At 51.8% G+C, this 20,302-nt stretch overlaps 1 protein-coding gene across 2 annotated transcripts in view; it reads left to right on the top strand.

Moving 5' to 3' along the window:
- The first annotated feature begins 8,005 nt into the window (after window positions 1–8,005).
- The window catches only part of LOC130204492 (double-stranded RNA-specific editase 1-like), a 35,651-nt gene continuing 23,354 nt past the window's right edge, over window positions 8,006–20,302 (top strand). For both annotated transcript variants that reach the window (XM_056431257.1, XM_056431256.1), the window contains exon 1: window positions 8,006–8,246. In XM_056431257.1, the coding sequence (XP_056287232.1) occupies window positions 8,217–8,246 (30 nt within the window). In that variant the 5' untranslated portion in view covers window positions 8,006–8,216. The remainder of the gene's footprint in view (window positions 8,247–20,302) is intronic.

Raw genomic sequence — 20,302 nt, 5'->3', positions numbered from 1 at the left:
TAGTACCATATTACCCCACTAGAGAGCTTGTAGTACCATATTACCCCACTAGAGAGCTTGTAGTACCATATTACCCCACTAGAGAGCTTGTAGTACCATATTACCCCACTAGAGAGCTTGTAGTAGCATGTTACCCCACTAGAGAGCTTGTAGTACCATATTACCCCACTAGAGAGCTTGTAGTACCATGTTACCCCACTAGAGAGCTTGTAGTACCATATTACCCCACTAGAGAGCTTGTAGTACCATGTTACCCCACTAGAGAGCTTGTAGTACCATGTTACCCCACTAGAGAGCCTGTAGTACCATATTACCCCACTAGAGAGCTTGTAGTACCATGTTACCCCACTAGAGAGCTTGTAGTACCATATTACCCCACTAGAGAGCTTGTAGTACCATGTTACCCCACTAGAGAGCTTGTAGTACCATATTACCCCACTAGAGAGCTTGTAGTACCATGTTACCCCACTAGAGAGCTTGTAGTACCATGTTACCCCACTAGAGAGCCTGTAGTACCATATTACCCCACTAGAGAGCTTGTAGTACCACATTACCCCACTAGAGAGCTTGTAATACCATATTACCCCACTAGAGAGCTTGTAGTACCATATTACCCCACTAGAGAGCTTGTAGTACCATGTTACCCCACTAGAGAGCTTGTAGTACCATATTACCCCACTAGAGAGCTTGTAGTACCATATTACCCCACTAGAGACCTTGTAGTACCATATTACCCCACTAGAGAGCTTGTAGTACCATATTACCCCACTAGAGAGCTTGTAGTACCATGTTACCCCACTAGAGAGCTTGTAGTACCATGTTACCCCACTAGAGACCTTGTAGTACCATATTACCCCACTAGAGAGCTTGTAGTACCATGTTACCCCACTAGAGACCTTGTAGTACCATATTACCCCACTAGAGGCCTTGTAGTACCATATTACCCCACTAGAGAGCCTGTAGTACCATGTTACCCCACTAGAGAGCTTGTAGTACCATGTTACCCACTAGAGAGCTTGTAGTACCATATTACCCCACTAGAGAGCTTGTAGTACCATGTTACCCCACTAGAGAGCTTGTAGTACCATATTACCCCACTAGAGAGCTTGTAGTACCATATTACCCCACTAGAGAGCTTGTAGTACCATGTTACCCCACTAGAGAGCTTGTAGTACCATGTTACCCCACTAGAGACCTTACCCACTAGTTACCCCACTAGCTGTGAAGCGCTGTGCCAACGGCTGCTTGTTTCAGTAGTGGCGTTTTGCTTTTATTTTATTGTCTTTTTTTGCACTTTTCCTCTCTTTTTCTTTTTCTTTTCTTTCACGTTTGTCTTAGTTACGGTCGGACACTGGACCATAACTACTTTTTTCGATACTTCTACTGTGGCTTTTGTTCACTTTGTCGTGAGTATCGGTGAGCCACAGCAAAACAATGACTGGGACCGTCGTCTACTCGCGTGCTCAGCTGATCGCGCTGTGCAGGCCGAAGCTTCTGCCTGGAGAAAGACCTGTGATCCCGCTGGAGCTACGGAGGAGGGCTCGCGGTTGCAGATCGGGTGTCAAGCGGAGGGCTAAAACGAGGAGATACAAACCCTCGGTACCGTCGATCATAACGGGGAACGTGAGGTCTTTGGCGAATAAGACGGATGAGCTCGGCGCGCTGGTAATGACCGAGAGGATCTTCCGTGAGAGCAGTCTCTTGTGCTTCACTGAGACGTGGCTGCACGCGGACTATCCGGATCACAGCGCGTCTTTGCCCGGCTTCAGGACTGTTCGGGCTGACAGAGACGCTACACAGAGCGGTAAGATGAGGGGGGGCGGGATCGCTGTTTATGTGAATGAACGGTGGTGCCATCCGGACCATGTGTGCGTGAAGGAGCGCTTCTGTAGCGAACATTGAACTGTTGGCCGTGGGGATGCGCCCGTACTATTTGCAGAGAGAGTTCACGTCCGCCATTGTGGTTGTCGTGTACGTGCCGCCATCAGCTGACGCTGAGGAAGCTGTGGACACCATCCACTCCACTGTGTCTGCTCTGCTGAATCATCAGCCTGGAGCATTCATGGCTATCACTGGTGACTTTAACCACACCACATTGGAAAAAGCTCTGCCAACCTTCCATCAATACATAGACTGCCCAACAAGGAACAATAAAACTCTGGACTTGCTGTATGCTAATACTAAGGACGATACAGCGCCACTGCCCTTCCCCTCGGCAGGTCTGATCATGACCTGGTCCGGCTGACACCCAGGTATGTTCCTCTGGTGAAGAGGCTGCGGTGACCACCAGGACTGTGAGGAGGTGGTCTCTGGAGGCTAACGACGCTCTACAGGACTGCTTCGAGTCAACGGACTGGGATGTGTTGTGTGGACCGCACGGGAGGACATCAACAGTATGACCGACTGCATCACGGAATACATCAAGTTCTGTGAACACACCACCATCCCATCACGGACTGTGCGCTGCTTCCCCAACAACAAGCCCTGGATCACCAGGGACCTGAAGGCGCTTCTTAACATGAAGAAAGCTGCTTTCAGGTCTGGAGACAGGGATGAGCTGAGAAAGCCCAGCGCAACCTGAAGGTGAAGCTCAGGGAGGCAAGGACTCCTACAGGAGGAAGCTGGAGGCCAAACTCCAGCTGAACAACACAAGGAGGTGTGGTCTGGCATGAAGCAGATAACTGGCTTCAAGGTGGGAGGAGACAGCCAGGGGCTCCTGGAGAGGGCCAACGAGCTGAACTGTTTTTCAATAGGTTCAGTTCACAGCCCTCCCGTCTCCTCCACACATCACACCTCCCAAACACCTCCTCCCCTCTGTCCCCTGCTGAGCTGCACATCCACCGAGCCCTCAATAACAATGGGCTCCTCCACCTCCCCTCTCTCTGTGACGACTGACCAGGTGAGAAGACAGCTGGAGAAACTACACCAGCGCAGAGCTGAAGGTCCTGATGGCATCAGCCCCAGGGTCCTAAAGACCTGCGCCACCCAGCTGTCTGGTGTCCTGCAGCGCCTTCAACCTCAGCCTGAGGCTGGGGAGGTCCCGTGCTGTGGAAGACGCGTGCCTGGTCCCTGTCCCAAGAAGTCAACACCATCTGGCCTCAACGACTACCGACCGTCGCCTCACCTCCCATGTGATGAAGGTGCTGGAGAGGCTGGTCTTGGCCCACCTCCGGCCGCAGGTGAAATCGTCGTTGGACCCTCTGCAATTTGCTTACCAGCCTCATGTGGGAGTGGACGACGCCATCATCTACCTGCTGCAACGAGCTCAGTCGCACCTGGATGGAACCGATGTCTCTGTGAGAGTCACTTTCTTTGACTTCTCCAGTGCATTTAACACCATCCAGCCACTGCTGCTGAGTGAGAAGCTGCGGTGGCCGTGTGGACGCGTCCACCATCTCCTGGATCACTGACTACCTCACAGGCAGACCACAGTTTGTCAGAATGGGCCGTGTGCTGTCTGGAACGGTGGTCAGTGATGTTGGAGCCCCACAGGAACTGTTCTGTCTCCTTCCTCTTCACCCTGTACACCAGTGACTTCCAGTACAACACGGAGTCATGCCATCTGCAGAAGTACTCTGATGATTCTGCAGTGGTCGGGTGTATTAGGGATGGACGGGAGGAGGAGTACAGGGCAGTGGTGAGTGACTTTGTAAAGTGGGCCGATGAGAACCACCTGCGGCTGAACGTGGCCAAGACCAGAGAGATGGTGGTGGACTTCAGGAGGAAGGCGACAGCTCCTACACCTCTGAGTGTCCTGGGAGTGGACGTGGACATGGTGGAGGAGTACAAGTACCTGGGCGTCTCCATCGACAGCCGACTGAACTGGAAGGCCAACATCAACGCTGTGTACAAGAAGGGATGAGTCGACTCTTTTCCTGAGAAAGCTTCGATCCTTCAACGTGTGCAGCAAGATGCTGGAGTTATTCTACCAGTCGGTTGTGGCCAGTGTGCTGCACTTTGCCATTGTCTGCTGGGGGAGCAGCATCGGAGCCGGTGACACCAGCCGCCTTAACAAACTGGTTAGGAAGGCTGGCTCCATCATCGGCTGCCAGCTGGAGCACCTGGAACAGGTGGTGGAGAGGAGGTCGTTGAAGAAACTGGTGTCCATATTGGACAACCCGGACCACCCTCTCCACCACCTCCTACAGGGACAGAGGAGTACTTTCTCCAGACGTCTCCTCACGCTCCGCTGCCACAAGGAGAGATACAGGAGAACATTCCTGCCGACGGCTATGAGGCTCTACAACAGTTCACCTCTTGCCAGATCACCCTAACCCTTCTTATATTTTGTGTTTTTTTATTTTTATTCTTGTGTGTTGCTGCTACTGACTCGACAAATTTCCCCTTGGGGATTAATAAAGTATATATCTATCTATCTATCTATCTAGTACCATATTACCCCACTAGAGAGCTTGTAGTACCATGTTACCCCACTAGAGACCTTGTAGTACCATATTACCCCACTAGAGGCCTTGTAGTACCATATTACCCCACTAGAGAGCCTGTAGTACCATGTTACCCCACTAGAGAGCTTGTAGTACCATGTTACCCCACTAGAGAGCTTGTAGTACCATGTTACCCCACTAGAGAGCTTGTAGTACCATGTTACCCCACTAGAGAGCTTGTAGTACCATGTTACCCCACTAGAGAGCTTGTAGTACCATATTACCCCACTAGAGAGCTTGTAGTACCATGTTACTCCACTAGAGAGCTTGTAGTACCATATTACCCCACTAGAGAGCTTGTAGTACTGTATTACCCCACTAGAGAGCCTGTAGTACCATGTTGCCCCACTAGAGAGCTTGTAGTACCATATTACCCCACTAGAGAGCTTGTAGTACTGTATTACCCCACTAGAGAGCTACTTGTGGTTCCTATAGTTTGTTGCCCTGGTCCAGCCCCTAGAGATGCTGCTATAGACCTAGAGGCTGCTGAGGGACGTCTTAGGATACACTGAGCTCCTCTCTACATCCTTGGCCCTGCCTCCTGCCCCCTTGCTCCTCTCTGTCTCCTTCTGTGTATCTGGATCGTGGTCCATGACTACTACTCATTATTAATACTGTGTGTTGTAACATTGCTCTGTTCATAAGATGTAACACCTGTGTGATGGTTCTGATGGTTCCTGGTGGTTCCTGATGGTTCTGATGGTTCCTGATGGTTCCTGCCCTACACCTGTGCTTCCCCCGTGGCAGTAAGAACACACCTCTACAATGAACTCATCGGACCCTATAAGACGTCATAGATCCTATCTGCCAGATGGATGGTGGAGGTCTCCATCGTGGAATATGCCTACTATGAACTATTCATACACTCTGTCACATTCATTGAATGTGTTTTAACTCTAAATCTGTCCTTCTGTACACATGACATCTATTGTTCTGTCCATCCTGGAGAGGGATCCTCCTCTGTCCTCTCCTGAAGGGTTCTTCCCTTTTTTCCCCCTGAAGGGTTATTTGGGAGTTGTTCCTGGTCCGATGTGAGGTCAAAGGTCAAAGGTCAGGGATGTCTGTGTACAGATTGTAAAGCACTCTGGGGCAAATTTATAATTTGTGAAAATGGGCTATACAAATAAACTGAATTGAAATTGAATTGAATTGAACTGTGTAGTGAGGCCCAATAATCAAAAGATCCTCTCGTCTGACGAGAGGGAAGAAGAACCTGATCCATGCGCTGCAGCGCTGCCATTAGGACTCATTAATTATGGATGCTCTGGGAAGAGTCAAATTAAAGTGATCAGAGCTCATGTGGACTCATGGAGTCTCAGACGGGTACCGGCATGGTCCTGTTGGATCATCTCTTCATCACCAGGAGGACCTGAAGACCGGAAGAGGACTAAGGTACCACGAAGAAAGAAGAAGATCCTAAAACCACTTCCCATCCCAGATCACTCCTCAGTGAGTCCAGTGTCAGGGTCTCAGGTCAGAGGAACATTATGATACTAGATCTTATGGTTCCTGCTTTGTTCTGGTCCACGTTGCTGACCAGGTTTCATTCCTCCACAAATACGTTTTCATATTCATGTAACACAACGGATCAGAGGCTTTGCATGTTATGTAAACTCCCCGTACAGGACTCACTCCATGTGGGGGTCTTGGTCAGATCAAGCAGGACCTGACCAAGACCCCCTGGGGCTCCTGGGTTCATCGTCACTGATCACAGGTGTTACATTAACTTCATAGAAAGCCACAAGAGAAGATGCTGCTGGAGGCTGAGAGGCTGAGGGGGACGCTTAGGATACACTGAGCTCCTCTCTCCTCTCTCCTTAAGGACGCTTAGGATACACTGAGCTCCTCTCTCCTCTCTCCTTAAGGACGCTTAGGATACACTGAGCTCCTCTCTCCTCTCTCCTTATGGACGCTTAGGATACACTGAGCTCCTCTCTCCTCTCTCCTCAAGGACGCTTAGGATACACTGAGCTCCTCTCTCCTCTCTCCTTATGGACGTTTAGGATACACTGAGCTCCTCTCTCCTCTCCTTATGGACGTTTAGGATACACTGAGCTCCTCTCTCCTCTCTCCTTATGGACGCTTAGGATACACTGAGCTCCTCTCTCCTCTCCTCTCTCCTTATGGACGCTTAGGATACACTGAGCTCCTCTCTCCTCTCTCCTTATGGACGCTTAGGATACACTGAGCTCCTCTCTCCTCTCTCCTTAAGGACGCTTAGGATACACTGAGCACCTCTCTGCTCTCCTCTCTCCTTATGTACGCTTAGGATACACTGAGCTCCTCTCCTCTCTCCTTAAGGACGCTTAGGATACACTGAGCTCCTCTCTCCTTATGGACGCTTAGGATACACTGAGCTCCTCTCTCCTCTCTCCTTAAGGACGCTTAGGATACACTGAGCACCTCTCTGCTCTCCTCTCTCCTTATGTACGTTTAGGATACACTGAGCACCTCTCTCCTCTCCTCTCTCCTTATGGACGCTTAGGATACACTGAGCTCCTCTCTCCTCTCCTCTCTCCTTATGGACGTTTAGGATACACTGAGCTCCTCTCTCCTCTCCTCTCTCCTTATGGACGTTTAGGATACACTGAGCTCCTCTCTCCTCTCTCCTTAAGGACGCTTAGGATACACTGAGCTCCTCTCTCCTCTCCTCTCTCCTCAAGGACGCTTAGGATACACTGAGCTCCTCTCTCCTCTCTCCTTATGGACGTTTAGGATACACTGAGCTCCTCTCTCCTCTCCTCTCCTTATGGACGCTTAGGATACACTGAGCTCCTCTCTCCTCTCCTCTCTCCTTATGGACGCTTAGGATACACTGAGCTCCTCTCTCCTCTCCTCTCCCAGTGGTGCTGACTTCCTGTTGGACATCAGGACCGCCATGAGGGGACCAGTGGTGCTGACTTCCTGTTGGACTCCAGGACCGCCATGAGGGGACCAGTGGTGCTGACTTCCTGTTGGACATCAGGACCGCCATGAGGGGACCAGTGGTGCTGACTTCCTGTTGGTCTCCAGGACCGCCATGAGGGGACCAGTGGTGCTGACTTCCTGTTGGACTCCAGGACCGCCATGAGGGGACCAGTGGTGCTGACTTCCTGTTGGACTCCAGGACCGCCGTGAGGGGACCAGTGGTGCTGACTTCCTGTTGGACTCCAGGACCGCCATGAGGGGACCAGTGATGCTGACTTCCTGTTGGACTCCAGGACCGCCATGAGGGGACCAGTGGTGCTGACTTCCTGTTGGTCTACAGGACCGCCATGAGGGGACCAGTGGTGCTGACTTCCTGTTGGTCTACAGGACCGCCATGAGGGGACCAGTGATGCTGACTTCCTGTTGGACATCAGGACCGCCATGAGGGGACCAGTGGTGCTGACTTCCTGTTGGACTCCAGGACCGCCATGAGGGGACCAGTGATGCTGACTTCCTGTTGGTCTACAGGACTGCCATGAGGGGACCAGTGGTGCTGACTTCCTGTTGGTCTACAGGACTGCCATGAGGGGACCAGTGGTGCTGACTTCCTGTTGGTCTACAGGACTGCCATGAGGGGACCAGTGGTGCTGACTTCCTGTTGGTCTACAGGACCGCCATGAGGGGACCAGTGGTGCTGACTTCCTGTTGGTCTACAGGACTGCCATGAGGGGACCAGTGGTGCTGACTTCCTGTTGGTCTACAGGACTGCCATGAGGGGACCAGTGGTGCTGACTTCCTGTTGGTCTACAGGACTGCCATGAGGGGACCAGTGGTGCTGACTTCCTGTTGGTCTACAGGACCGCCATGAGGGGGCCACATGGAGGATGTTTTCCTGTGAGTTACGTTTAGCTTTTGATGCATCACACATTGATCCAGAATGAGTCCATAGGGACGGGGTCTGGGTGATCCCCCCAGAACAGGTCCTGTCCTGTAGCCCCTCCCACGTGGCCCTCTCCATGCTGGAGCTCTGCTCACCCTTCACAACTTTGTGTTTCCAAAGAGATTTCACAAACAACAACAACAAATGGCTGTTGAACAACTTTAGTGTTCATGAAGCGATGCAACAAGAAATCCAAAATGGAAGCCACAGAAGCTCCTCCCACTTCACCTGCTGACAGCCTCTGTCCATCCTCATATTCATAAGGTCTAAAGATAACAGAACCCCTCGCACTCCGTGCGCGTGGCGGTCCAATCAGGGAGCGCGCGCTGCGCCTCGCGCCCGCGTGGCCTCGTTTCTCCCCCCCCCCCCCCTCTTCGCTGTGGTCCAATGAGAAGACGCGGCTTCTGGAGCAGCGGCAGCGCCTCGCGGGGTGACATCGCGCAGTGGTCGCGTGCGGCGGTTCCTCCCTCTCCCCGCGCGCTGCGGCAGCATCTCCTCAGCCCGCGGACCGGAGCCGCGCGCGCTCACCGTAAGTGTCGCGTTCATGTCCGCGTCGTGTTGTTGTTGAGCCGCCATGGATGTAACATGTATGTAACATGTATGTAACATGTATGTAACATGTGTCCTTTTCATGTGCGCGCACGGCTCATGAGTCAAACATCGCGTGTTATTGCACGTGAACGCGGCGGATGGCGGAGGGGGGGGGGGGGCTGCAGGGGTCCTGTCTGCCCGCCGGACGGAGCCTCCATCCCGGCGGAGCTCGGTGTGTTCATCCAGCCCAATGTCACGTGCTCCTTAAATGAATAACTCGTGACGTCACTCACGACTCCTGCTCATCGCAATATGTGAGAATGATCAACGGCGTTAGGATTATGATGCAACTTATTGCATTCATGACTGTTATAGGACATCATTATTCTGCCCCGTTCATTGTGTTGATGTTCTGACCAGCAGACACCTGACCGGCTGGGGGCCACAGCCGGCTGGCCCCTGAGGGCCGCTTTAGTTTAGTGTTTGACGAAAGGAGAAACCTTCATAAAGAGTTTGTGAGGAGTAGAACTCATCAACAATGAGCAGTTGTTCACAGCTGCTGGAGATCTGCCCTCACATCATGTGAACCATTAAAGTGTTTTAAATAAAATACACTAGAGGATGCAACAAAGGACCTGGACCTGGACCTGGACCTGGACCAGGACCTGGACCAGGACCAGGACCTGGACCTGGACCTGTGTTCCTCCTGCAGACTGACAACGCTGAGAGGGAACCGACTGACCCGCTCTGTGGTTCACACCAGTAGCTCTGTTGCGTTACCCAGCATGCAGTGCATTGCGAGGCCTGGATACCTGTGAGAAGTCCTCGCGTATTAAAGCATGTCCAACGTACTACAGTGTAAACATGTCAACATTACATTTATGACTGAATTATAAGTGAAACACATGATGCAGATTCTGATGTGTTGACGGCCCAGTTGTCCCGTTAGCCGGGGGCCGGCCACGTTTCCCTCGTGAAGCGACCATGTGGTGGTGGTCCCGGTGGGGGTCTCCTCAAAGGGAGCCGGGCCCGTTGGGTTCATCAACGTGACGGTTCTGGCCAACGAAGAAATGAAGTTCCTCTTGGAGGACGAACCCCTGGAAGGAGGCCGGAGAGCGTCTTGTTTGTTCACTTCGTCTGTCCTCAGAGGCCGAGGGCCACATGGAGGGACCTGGGAGGACGTATGATGACGTGTTTAGAGAAGAACACGGGGCCCGTCTTCTGACCGGTGGCTCCAGGAAATGAATGACATGAAATAGATGAAAGAATGGAACCTCCCCCTGGACCAGTGTTCTCTCTCTGGCATCTGGTGGCCGGGGGCGGGTCCAGGGCCCGGGGTTGGGGCCCGGGGGTCGGGTTGAGGCGAGGCTCCGGGGGTGAGCTTGACTGTTCGGTGGTTTACCTGCAACAGAGGGAAGGGTTTCTACTTCTTGCCAGCAGTAGAATACCAGCTGATCCTCATCCCTGGCGTTGAGTGATCTGGATCCTCTTGAGGGGCCGGTGGCCCTCAGAGACCGTCCCAGAACCACGGCCTCCGCTTGGTCTGCTTCTCCTTGGACACACATGGAGTCTCATTGGAATGAAATGGCTTTCACCTCTCCGGAGGCAGTCACAGGGGCCACACGTCTGTCCTCGGGGCCACACGTCTGTCACAGGGGCCACACGTCTGTCCAAGGGGCCACACGTCTGTCACAGGGGCCACACGTCTGTCACAGGGGCCACACGTCTGTCCTCGGGGCCACACGTCTGTCCTCGGGGCCACACGTCTGTCCTCGGGGCCACACGACTGTCATCGGGGCCACACGTCTGTCCTCGGGGCCACACGTCTTTCATCGAGGCCACACGTCTGTCACAGGGGCCACACGTCTGTCCTCGGGGCCACACGTCTGTCACAGGGGCCACACGTCTGTCATCGAGGCCACACGTCTGTCCTCGGGGCCACACGTCTGTCCTCGGGGCCACACGTCTGTCATCGAGGCCACACGTCTGTCCTCGGGGCCACACGTCTGTCATCGAGGCCACACGTCTGTCCTCGGGGCCACACGTCTGTCCTCGGGGCCACACGTCTGTCATCGAGGCCACACGTCTGTCATCGAGGCCACACGTCTGTCCTCGGGGCCACACGTCTGTCCTCGGGGCCACACGTCTGTCATCGAGGCCACACGTCTGTCCTCGGGGCCACACGTCTGTCATCGAGGCCACACGTCTGTCCTCGGGGCCACACGTCTGTCATCGAGGCCACACGACTGTCCTCGGGGCCACACGTCTGTCATCGAGGCCACACGTCTGTCCTCGGGGCCACACGTCTGTCCTCGGGGCCACACGTCTGTCCTCGGGGCCACACGTCTGTCATCGAGGCCACACGTCTGTCCTCGGGGCCACACGTCTGTCATCGAGGCCACACGGCTGTCCTCGAGGCCACATGTCTGTCCTTCCCTCAGCTGCTCACGGATGCTCTGAGCCTTGAAGAGCAGCTGAGGCTCATGGGAATGTTCTCCTGAGGACCGGTTCTGACAGAAGGGACCGGGTCCAGCTGGAGCCCCGGTGGCCGTCTGAGGGACTGCAGGCTCCTCCATCCACCTGCAGCCGTTTGTGTTTCGCTGCCTCAGCTTCTGAGACTTCCCACCTCCTGCCTGAGTCAGCGCGATTCCCTCCTTCCCCTCCTTCCCCTCTCCCCTCCTTCCCCTCCTTCCCCCCTCTCCCCTCCTTCCTCTCCTTCTCCCCATCTCCTCTCCTTCCCCTCCTTCCCCCCCTCTCCCTCCTCCCTCCCTCCCCTCCTCCCCTCCTCCCCTCCTCCCCTCCTCCTCTCCCTCCCCCCTCCCTCCCCTCCCCTCCTCCCCTCTCCCTCATTCCCCTCTCCTCCCTCTCCCCTCCCTCCCCTCCTCCCCCTCCTTCCCCTCTCCCTCCCTCCCCTCCTCCCTCCTCCCCTCTCCTCCCTCCCTCCTCCTCCTCTCCCCTCTCCCCCCTCCCTCTCCCTCCTCCCTCTCCCTCCTCTCCTCCTCTCCCTCCTCCTTCCCTCCTCCCTCCCTCCCTCCTTCCCCCCCTCCCTCCCCTCCTCCCTCCCTCCCCCCTCCTCCCCCCCTCCCTCCTCCTTCCCCTCTCCCCTCTCCCTCCTCCCTCCTCCCTCCCCTCCTCCCTCCTTCCCCCTCTCCCCTCCCTTATCCTTTCTTTAGTCACCGCAGATCCACCAGACCTTATGTAACACACACACGCACACACACACACACACACGCACACACACACACACACACACACACACACACACACACACACACACACACACACACACTGTGTTGAGGTGTGTATGTTCACACACAGCCAGCCGAGCAGCAGCTTCAGCTGCTCTTCTTCAATCTCTGGTGTCCTGGTGTGATCATGAAGTATCTATTATTGTTAACACACACACACACACACACTGTAACGCTGACAACACACACACTAACGCTGACAACACACAGACACACACTAACGCTGACAACACACACACACACACTAATGCTGACAACACACACACACACATACACTGTAACAACGACAACACACACACACACTAACAACGAAAACACAACACAAACACACACAAACACACAAAGTCCTGTGTTCAGGGTCTTGTGTCCAGGGTCTTGTGTTCAGGGTCTTGTGTTCAGGGTCTTGTGTTCAGGGTCCTGTGTTCAGGGTCTTGTGTTCAGGGTCTTGTGTTCAGGGTCTTGTGTCCAGGGTCCTGTGTCCAGGGTCTTGTGTTCAGGGTCTTGTGTTCAGGGTCTTGTGTTCAGGGTCTTGTGTTCAGGGTCTTGTGTTCAGGGTCTTGTGTTCAGGGTCCTGTGTCCAGGGTCCTGTGGTCAGGGTCTTGTGTTCAGGGTCCTGTGTTCAGGGTCTTGTGTTCAGGGTCTTGTGTTCAGGGTCTTGTGTCCAGGGTCTTGTGTTCAGGGTCTTGTGTTCAGGGTCCTGTGTCCAGGGTCTTGTGTTCAGGGTCTTGTGTTCAGGGTCTTGTGTTCAGGGTCCTGTGTTCAGGGTCCTGTGTTCAGGGTCTTGTGTTCAGGGTCCTGTGTCCAGGGTCTTGTGTTCAGGGTCTTGTGTCCAGGGTCCTGTGTCCAGGGTCTTGTGTTCAGGGTCTTGTGTCCAGGGTCTTGTGTTCAGGGTCCTGTGTCCAGGGTCTTGTGTTCAGGGTCTTGTGTCCAGGGTCCTGTGTCCAGGGTCTTGTGTCCAGGGTCTTGTGTCCAGGGTCTTGTGTTCAGGGTCCTGTGTCCAGGGTCTTGTGTTCAGGGTCTTGTGTCCAGGGTCCTGTGTCCAGGGTCTTGTGTTCAGGGTCTTGTGTCCAGGGTCTTGTGTTCAGGGTCCTGTGTCCAGGGTCTTGTGTTCAGGGTCCTGTGTCCAGGGTCTTGTGTCCAGGGTCTTGTGTCCAGGGTCCTGTGTCCAGGGTCTTGTGTCCAGGGTCTTGTGTCCAGGGTCTTGTGTTCAGGGTCTTGTGTCCAGGGTCTTGTGTTCAGGGTCTTGTGTCCAGGGTCTTGTGTTCAGGGTCTTGTGTTCAGGGTCCTGTGTTCAGGGTCCTGTGTCCAGGGTCTTGTGTTCAGGGTCTTGTGTTCAGGGTCTTGTGTTCAGGGTCCTGTGTTCAGGGTCTTGTGTCCAGGGTCTTGTGTTCAGGGTCTTGTGTTCAGGGTCTTGTGTTCAGGGTCCTGTGTCCAGGGTCTTGTGTCCAGGGTCTTGTGTTCAGGGTCCTGTGTCCAGGGTCCTGTGTTCAGGGTCTTGTGTCCAGGGTCTTGTGTTCAGGGTCCTGTGTCCAGGGTCTTGTGTTCAGGGTCTTGTGTTCAGGGTCTTGTGTCCAGGGTCCTGTGTCCAGGGTCTTGTGTTCAGGGTCCTGTGTCCAGGGTCCTGTGTCCAGGGTCTTGTGTTCAGGGTCCTGTGTCCAGGGTCTTGTGTTCAGGGTCTTGTGTCCAGGGTCCTGTGTTCAGGGTCTTGTGTCCAGGGTCTTGTGTTCAGGGTCCTGTGTCCAGGGTCCTGTGTTCAGGGTCTTGTGTTCAGGGTCTTGTGTTCAGGGTCCTGTGTCCAGGGTCTTGTGTTCAGGGTCTTGTGTTCAGGGTCCTGTGTCCAGGGTCCTGTGTTCAGGGTCTTGTGTTCAGGGTCTTGTGTCCAGGGTCTTGTGTTCAGGGTCTTGTGTCCAGGGTCCTGTGTCCAGGGTCTTGTGTTCAGGGTCCTGTGTTCAGGGTCCTGTGTCCAGGGTCTTGTGTTCAGGGTTCTGTGTCCAGGGTCCTGTGTTCAGGGTCTTGTGTTCAGGGTCTTGTGTTCAGGGTCTTGTGTCTAGGGTCTTGTGTTCAGGGTCTTGTGTCCAGGGTCCTGTGTCCAGGGTCTTGTGTTCAGGGTCTTGTGTTCAGGGTCTTGTGTTCAGGGTCTTGTGTCTAGGGTCTTGTGTTCAGGGTCTTGTGTCCAGGGTCTTGTGTTCAGGGTCTTGTGTTCAGGGTCTTGTGTTCAGGGTCCTGTGTCCAGGGTCCTGTGTCCAGGGTCTTGTGTTCAGGGTCTTGTGTCCAGGGTCTTGTGTTCAGGGTCTTGTGTCCAGGGTCCCGTGTTCAGGGTCTTGTGTTCAGGGTCCTGTGTCCAGGGTCCTGTGTTCAGGGTCTTGTGTTCAGGGTCCTGTGGTCAGGGTCTTGTGTTCAGGGTCTTGTGTTCAGGGTCTTGTGTCCAGGGTCCTGTGGTCAGGGTCCTGTGTTCAGGGTCCAGGGTCCTGTGGTCCAGGGTCCAGGGTCCTGTGGTCAGGGTCTTGTGTCCAGGGTCCTGTGGTCAGGGTCCTGTGTTCAGGGTCCAGGGTCCTGTGGTCCAGGGTCCAGGGTCCCGTGTTCAGGGTCTTGTGTTCAGGGTCTTGTGTCCAGGGTCCTGTGTCCAGGGTCTTGTGTTCAGGGTCTTGTGTTCAGGGTCTTGTGTTCAGGGTCTTGTGTCTAGGGTCTTGTGTTCAGGGTCTTGTGTCCAGGGTCTTGTGTTCAGGGTCTTGTGTTCAGGGTCTTGTGTTCAGGGTCTTGTGTTCAGGGTCTTGTGTTCAGGGTCTTGTGTTCAGGGTCTTGTGTCCAGGGTCCTGTGGTCAGGGTCCTGTGTTCAGGGTCCAGGGTCCTGTGGTCCAGGGTCCAGGGTCCTGTGGTCAGGGTCCTGTGGTCCAGGGTCCTGTGGTCCAGGGTCCAGGGTCCTGTGGTCAGGGTCCAGGGTCCTGTGGTCAGGGCCCTGTGGTCCGGGTCCTGTGTTCAGGGCCTCATTGTGTAAAGCTATGCTAGTCTCACCGATCCAGCCCGTAATTCAACCCAAAAGGTTGTTAGATGAGGTTCTGGAGGGTTCTGGTTCTGGTCTTCCTTGGCTCTGGTTCTGGTTCCTCACTTCAGTCTTTTCTCATCTTCAGCTGAACCGACATCACTGTGTGGTTCCAGGTCTCTGTAGTGGTGTGGTTCCTGTCTGGGAGTTCTGGGTTCTTCTACTCCAGCTCCAGTGGTTGAGGTCTGGCGTCCCCCAGGGTCCACGCCGTGAGCTTCTTCTCATGGAACCCGTCTACAGTGATGTCCACACGGGCCATGGAAACAGAGTCCATGTGGACCTACAGGTCCATCAGGGAATAGATTGCGATGCCGGTGGGGAGGAGGTCTGGTGGGTCCAACACCTTCGCCCAGGAGACCTTTGTGGAACCAAAAGCCAACGTTGACTCTCACCACTGAGGCCTCCGGAGGCTGAACGGTTCTGATCGTCTCTGATTGGAGGCCTCTTCCCTGGCTCGCCTGAGCTCCAGCTGCACATCGTGCGAACGGATGTTGTTGACATGGCCGGGTTATGACTTGCCGGTGAGGCCGGGACCCCGGACTGCCAGAGGGCCTCCGAGCTTCAGGCTGACCACCCCTGGGTGCTCAGGGGAAAAATGTAAATCATAAAAGTTTGGGAAAAGTCATGAAAATGTGTAATAATCACATGTTCATTTACGCAGTTTTAAATAATTAATATATTTTTTAAAGAAAGACGCTCAAAATGTAAGCCGGCGTACGCTCTCAAAAAGCACAATTTTCTAAATTTTTCATGTATACACCGAGATTTCAGTTTGGTCATGGAAATTTGGTTTAAAGTCCTGGAAAAGTCCTGGAAATCCATCGGTCAACATGTGTAAGGACCCTGGGTGCTTTGGCGTGAGATAACCACGAGGGCTCTAGACGCCATGAAACATAAACGGACCCCTAGGGCCCCCTGACGGTGTGAGGGTGTGAAACCTCTACCTCGCTGTAGTGATATTTATATATATATATATATATATATATAAATAAAGTAATCTTCCCATTAGATCGTGTTATTTATTGTGTTTCAGTGAAACTGGAGGCGATCGATGTGTGGTGATGTTGAAGGTCACCCGTCTAGTGCACAGTGTCCCCTGAGGCCCCGCCCCCTTTGATTTTCATCTCAATGTCAATAAAGTACGGGATTGAGAGTGGGAGAGGAAATGGCATCCGGTTAATGTGTCACCGCACGTGTGTGTGTGTGTGTGTGCATGTGTGTGTGTGTAGGTTTGTATGTGTGTGTGTGTGATGGCGGTGTGTGTGTCAGACCCTCCATCAAGACAGACATATTCCAATACAGTAAGAGACAGCCAATCGAACGGCCCGTAATGCAACAACACTCTGGGGACTCATTCAGCAGAGTGGCTGCACAGATAGAAGCTCCCAACAGGAAGGACCAGCGCTTTATTCTGAAGGGCAGTCCACACACTCAGCCCAAAGGACCAGAGACGATGAGGTGAGGTGAGATGGGGTGAGGTAAGGGAGAGATGAGGTGAGATCAAATTAGATGAGGTCAGAAGAGATGAGGTAAGAGGAGATGAAGTAAGATGAGTTGAGATCAGGTGAGATGAGAGGAGGTGAGATAAGGTGAGGTGAGATAAGGTGAGGTGAGATAATGTGAGGTGAGATAAGGTGAGGTGAGATAAGGTGAGGTGAGGTGAGATAAGGTGAGGTGAGGTGATGTGAGATAAGGTGAGATATGTGAGGTGAGATAATGTGAGGTGAGATAAGGTGAGGTGAGATAAGGTGAGATAAGGTGAGGTGAGATAAGGTGAGGTGAGATAAGGTGAGATAAGGTGAGATAAGGTGAGGTGAGATAAGGTGAGGTGAGATAAGGTGAGGTGAGATAATGTGAGGTGAGATAAGGTGAGGTGAGATAAGGTGAGATAAGGTGAGGTGAGATAAGGTGAGGTGAGATAAGGTGAGGTGAGATAAGGTGAGGTGAGATAAGGTGAGATAAGGTGAGGTGAGATAAGGTGAGGTGAGATAAGGTGAGATAAGGTGAGGTGAGATAAGGTGAGGTGAGGTGAGATAAGGTGAGGTGAGATAATGTGAGGTGAGATAAGGTGAGGTGAGATAAGGTGAGGTGAGATAAGGTGAGGTGAGATAAGGTGAGGTGAGATAAGGTGAGATAAGGTGAGATAAGGTGAGGTGAGATAAGGTGAGGTGAGATAAGGTGAGGTGAGATAAGGTGAGGTGAGATAAGGTGAGATAAGGTGAGATAAGGTGAGGTGAGATAAGGTGAGATAAGGTGAGGTGAGATAAGGTGAGATAAGGTGAGGTGAGATAAGGTGAGGTGAGATATGTGAGGTGAGATAAGGTGAGGTGAGATAAGGTGAGGTGAGATAAGGTGAGGTGAGATAAGGTGAGGTGAGATAAGGTGAGGTGAGATAAGGTGAGATAAGGTGAGATAAGGTGAGGTGAGATAAGGTGAGGTGAGATAAGGTGAGGTGAGATAAGGTGAGGTGAGGTGAGATAAGGTGAGGTGAGATAAGGTGAGATAAGGTGAGGTGAGATAAGGTGAGATAAGGTGAGGTGAGATAAGGTGAGGTGAGATAAGGTGAGATAAGGTGAGGTGAGATAAGGTGAGGTGAGATAAGGTGAGATAAGGTGAGGTGAGATAAGGTGAGGTGAGATAATGTGAGGTGAGATAAGGTGAGGTGAGATAAGGTGAGATAAGGTGAGGTGAGATAAGGTGAGGTGAGATAATGTGAGGTGAGATAAGGTGAGGTGAGATAAGGTGAGGTGAGATAAGGTGAGATAAGGTGAGGTGAGATAATGTGAGGTGAGATAAGGTGAGGTGAGATAAGGTGAGGTGAGATAAGGTGAGATAAGGTGAGGTGAGATAAGGTGAGGTGAGATAAGGTGAGATAAGGTGAGGTGAGATAAGGTGAGGTGAGATAAGGTGAGGTGAGATAAGGTGAGGTGAGATAAGGTGAGGTGAGATAAGGTGAGGTGAGATAAGGTGAGATAAGGTGAGATAAGGTGAGATAAGGTGAGATAAGGTGAGGTGAGATAAGGTGAGGTGAGATAAGGTGAGGTGAGATAAGGTGAGGTGAGATAAGGTGAGGTGAGATAAGGTGAGATAAGGTGAGGTGAGATAAGGTGAGGTGAGATAAGGTGAGATAAGGTGAGATAAGGTGAGATAAGGTGAGGTGAGATAAGGTGAGATGTGAGATAAGGTGAGATAAGGTGAGGTGAGATAAGGTGAGGTGAGATAAGGTGAGGTGAGATAAGGTGAGATAAGGTGAGGTGAGATAAGGTGAGATAAGGTGAGGTGAGATAAGGTGAGATAAGGTGAGATAAGGTGAGGTGAGATAAGGTGAGGTGAGATAATGTGAGATAAGGTGAGGTGAGATGAGATAAGGTGAGCTAAGGTGAGGTGAGATAATGTGAGATAAGGTGAGGTGAGATAAGGTGAGGTGAGATGATGTGAGGTGAGATAAGGTGAGGTGAGATAAGGTGAGATAAGGTGAGGTGAGATAAGGTGAGATAAGGTGAGGTGAGATAATGTGAGGTGAGATAAGGTGAGATAAGGTGAGGTGAGATAAGGTGAGGTGAGATAAGGTGAGGTGAGATAAGGTGAGATAAGGTGAGGTGAGATAAGGTGAGGTGAGATAAGGTGAGGTGAGATAATGTGAGGTGAGGTGAGATGAGATAATGTGAGGTGAGATAAGGTAATATGAGATGAGGTGAGGATATATATATATTTATTAATACATTTATTTATATATATATATATATATATATATTTATTCATACATGTATTTATTTATATTTATATATATATATATATTCATACATGTATTTATTTATATTTATATATATATTCATACATGTATTTATTTATATTTATATATATATATATTTATTCATACATGTATTTATTTATATTTATATATATATTTATTCATACATGTATTTATTTATATATATATATTTATTCATACATGTATTTATTTATATTTATATATATAAATATATACTATGTGAACTATGTTAATAGACTTATATATGCATACTCAAAGTTGGTGCTCATGGGGGCCGGTCAGTGGACCCGCTGTCCTCATGTGAAGGTGAGGTGAGCCCTCTGGACCAGGAGCACGGTGGAGGACCACGGGTCTGATGTAGACCTTCAGGACCACGTGGTGTGTCCTCCAGACTCAGCACCTCTCTGAGCTGGAGGCCCCTCCCCCACAGCCGAGGGATGCATGCTCATGGGCCACCGGACAGACGGCCGAGGCCTCTCATTGGACGAGGCTCTGGGAGCACATGCTGATGACCCGTCTGGTCCTCGTCAGTCTGCATGGCGAGTTCCCCTCAGAGGGCTCCTGGTCCTCACAAGAACACCGTGACCAGGAGGGGAGACCTCATCCCGATGATGATCATGAGCCCTGGGTCAGAGGCTCTGCTTTAGGAGGCCTCAGAGGTCATGCCCCGCCCCTCCAGGGTCACAGGACTGCAGGGTGGGGATCCTGATGGATACGGTTAATCATGACATTAATACATAGAGTGTATTGGATCTCTTTGATGAGGCCTAGCTTATGAATCATGACTATTGAAGACATTCAACAGGAGAGCTCTTCTGGTTGCATTAAAACCGCTGATTTAAAATGGATTCATGTTAACAAATCATCTTTTAACTTATTAGATTCATCTTGTATCTGTAGTCTTGTGGTCTTGTATCTGTAGTCTTGTATCTGTAGTCTTGTATATGTAGTCTTGTGGTCTTGTATCTGTAGTCTTGTGGTCTTGTAGTCTTGTATCTGTAGTCTTGTGGTCTTGTATCTGTGGTCTTGTATCTGTAGTCTTGTGGTCTTGTATCTGTAGTCTTGTAGTCTTGTATCTGTAGTCTTGTGGTCTTGTAGTCTTGTATCTGTAGTCTTGTAGTCTTGTGGTCTTGTATCTGTAGTCTTGTGGTCTTGTATCTGTGGTCTTGTAGTCTTGTGGTCTTGTATCTGTGGTCTTGTATCTGTAGTCTTGTGGTCTTGTATCTGTAGTCTTGTGGTCTTGTATCTGTAGTCTTGTATCTGTAGTCTTGTGGTCTTGTAGTCTTGTATCTGTAGTCTTGTATCTGTAGTATTGTGGTATTGTCGTCTTGTATCTGTAGTCTTGTATCTGTAGTCTTGTATCTGTAATCTTGTAGTCTTGTATCTGTGGTATTGTGGTCTTGTATCTGTCGTCTTGTA

This window comes from Pseudoliparis swirei, chromosome 14, assembly GCF_029220125.1.
Source record: "Pseudoliparis swirei isolate HS2019 ecotype Mariana Trench chromosome 14, NWPU_hadal_v1, whole genome shotgun sequence".
Lineage (NCBI taxonomy): Eukaryota > Metazoa > Chordata > Actinopteri > Perciformes > Liparidae > Pseudoliparis > Pseudoliparis swirei.
The sequence above is the reverse complement of the archived record's forward strand: the minus strand, read 5'-3'. Positions and strand labels throughout refer to the sequence as shown.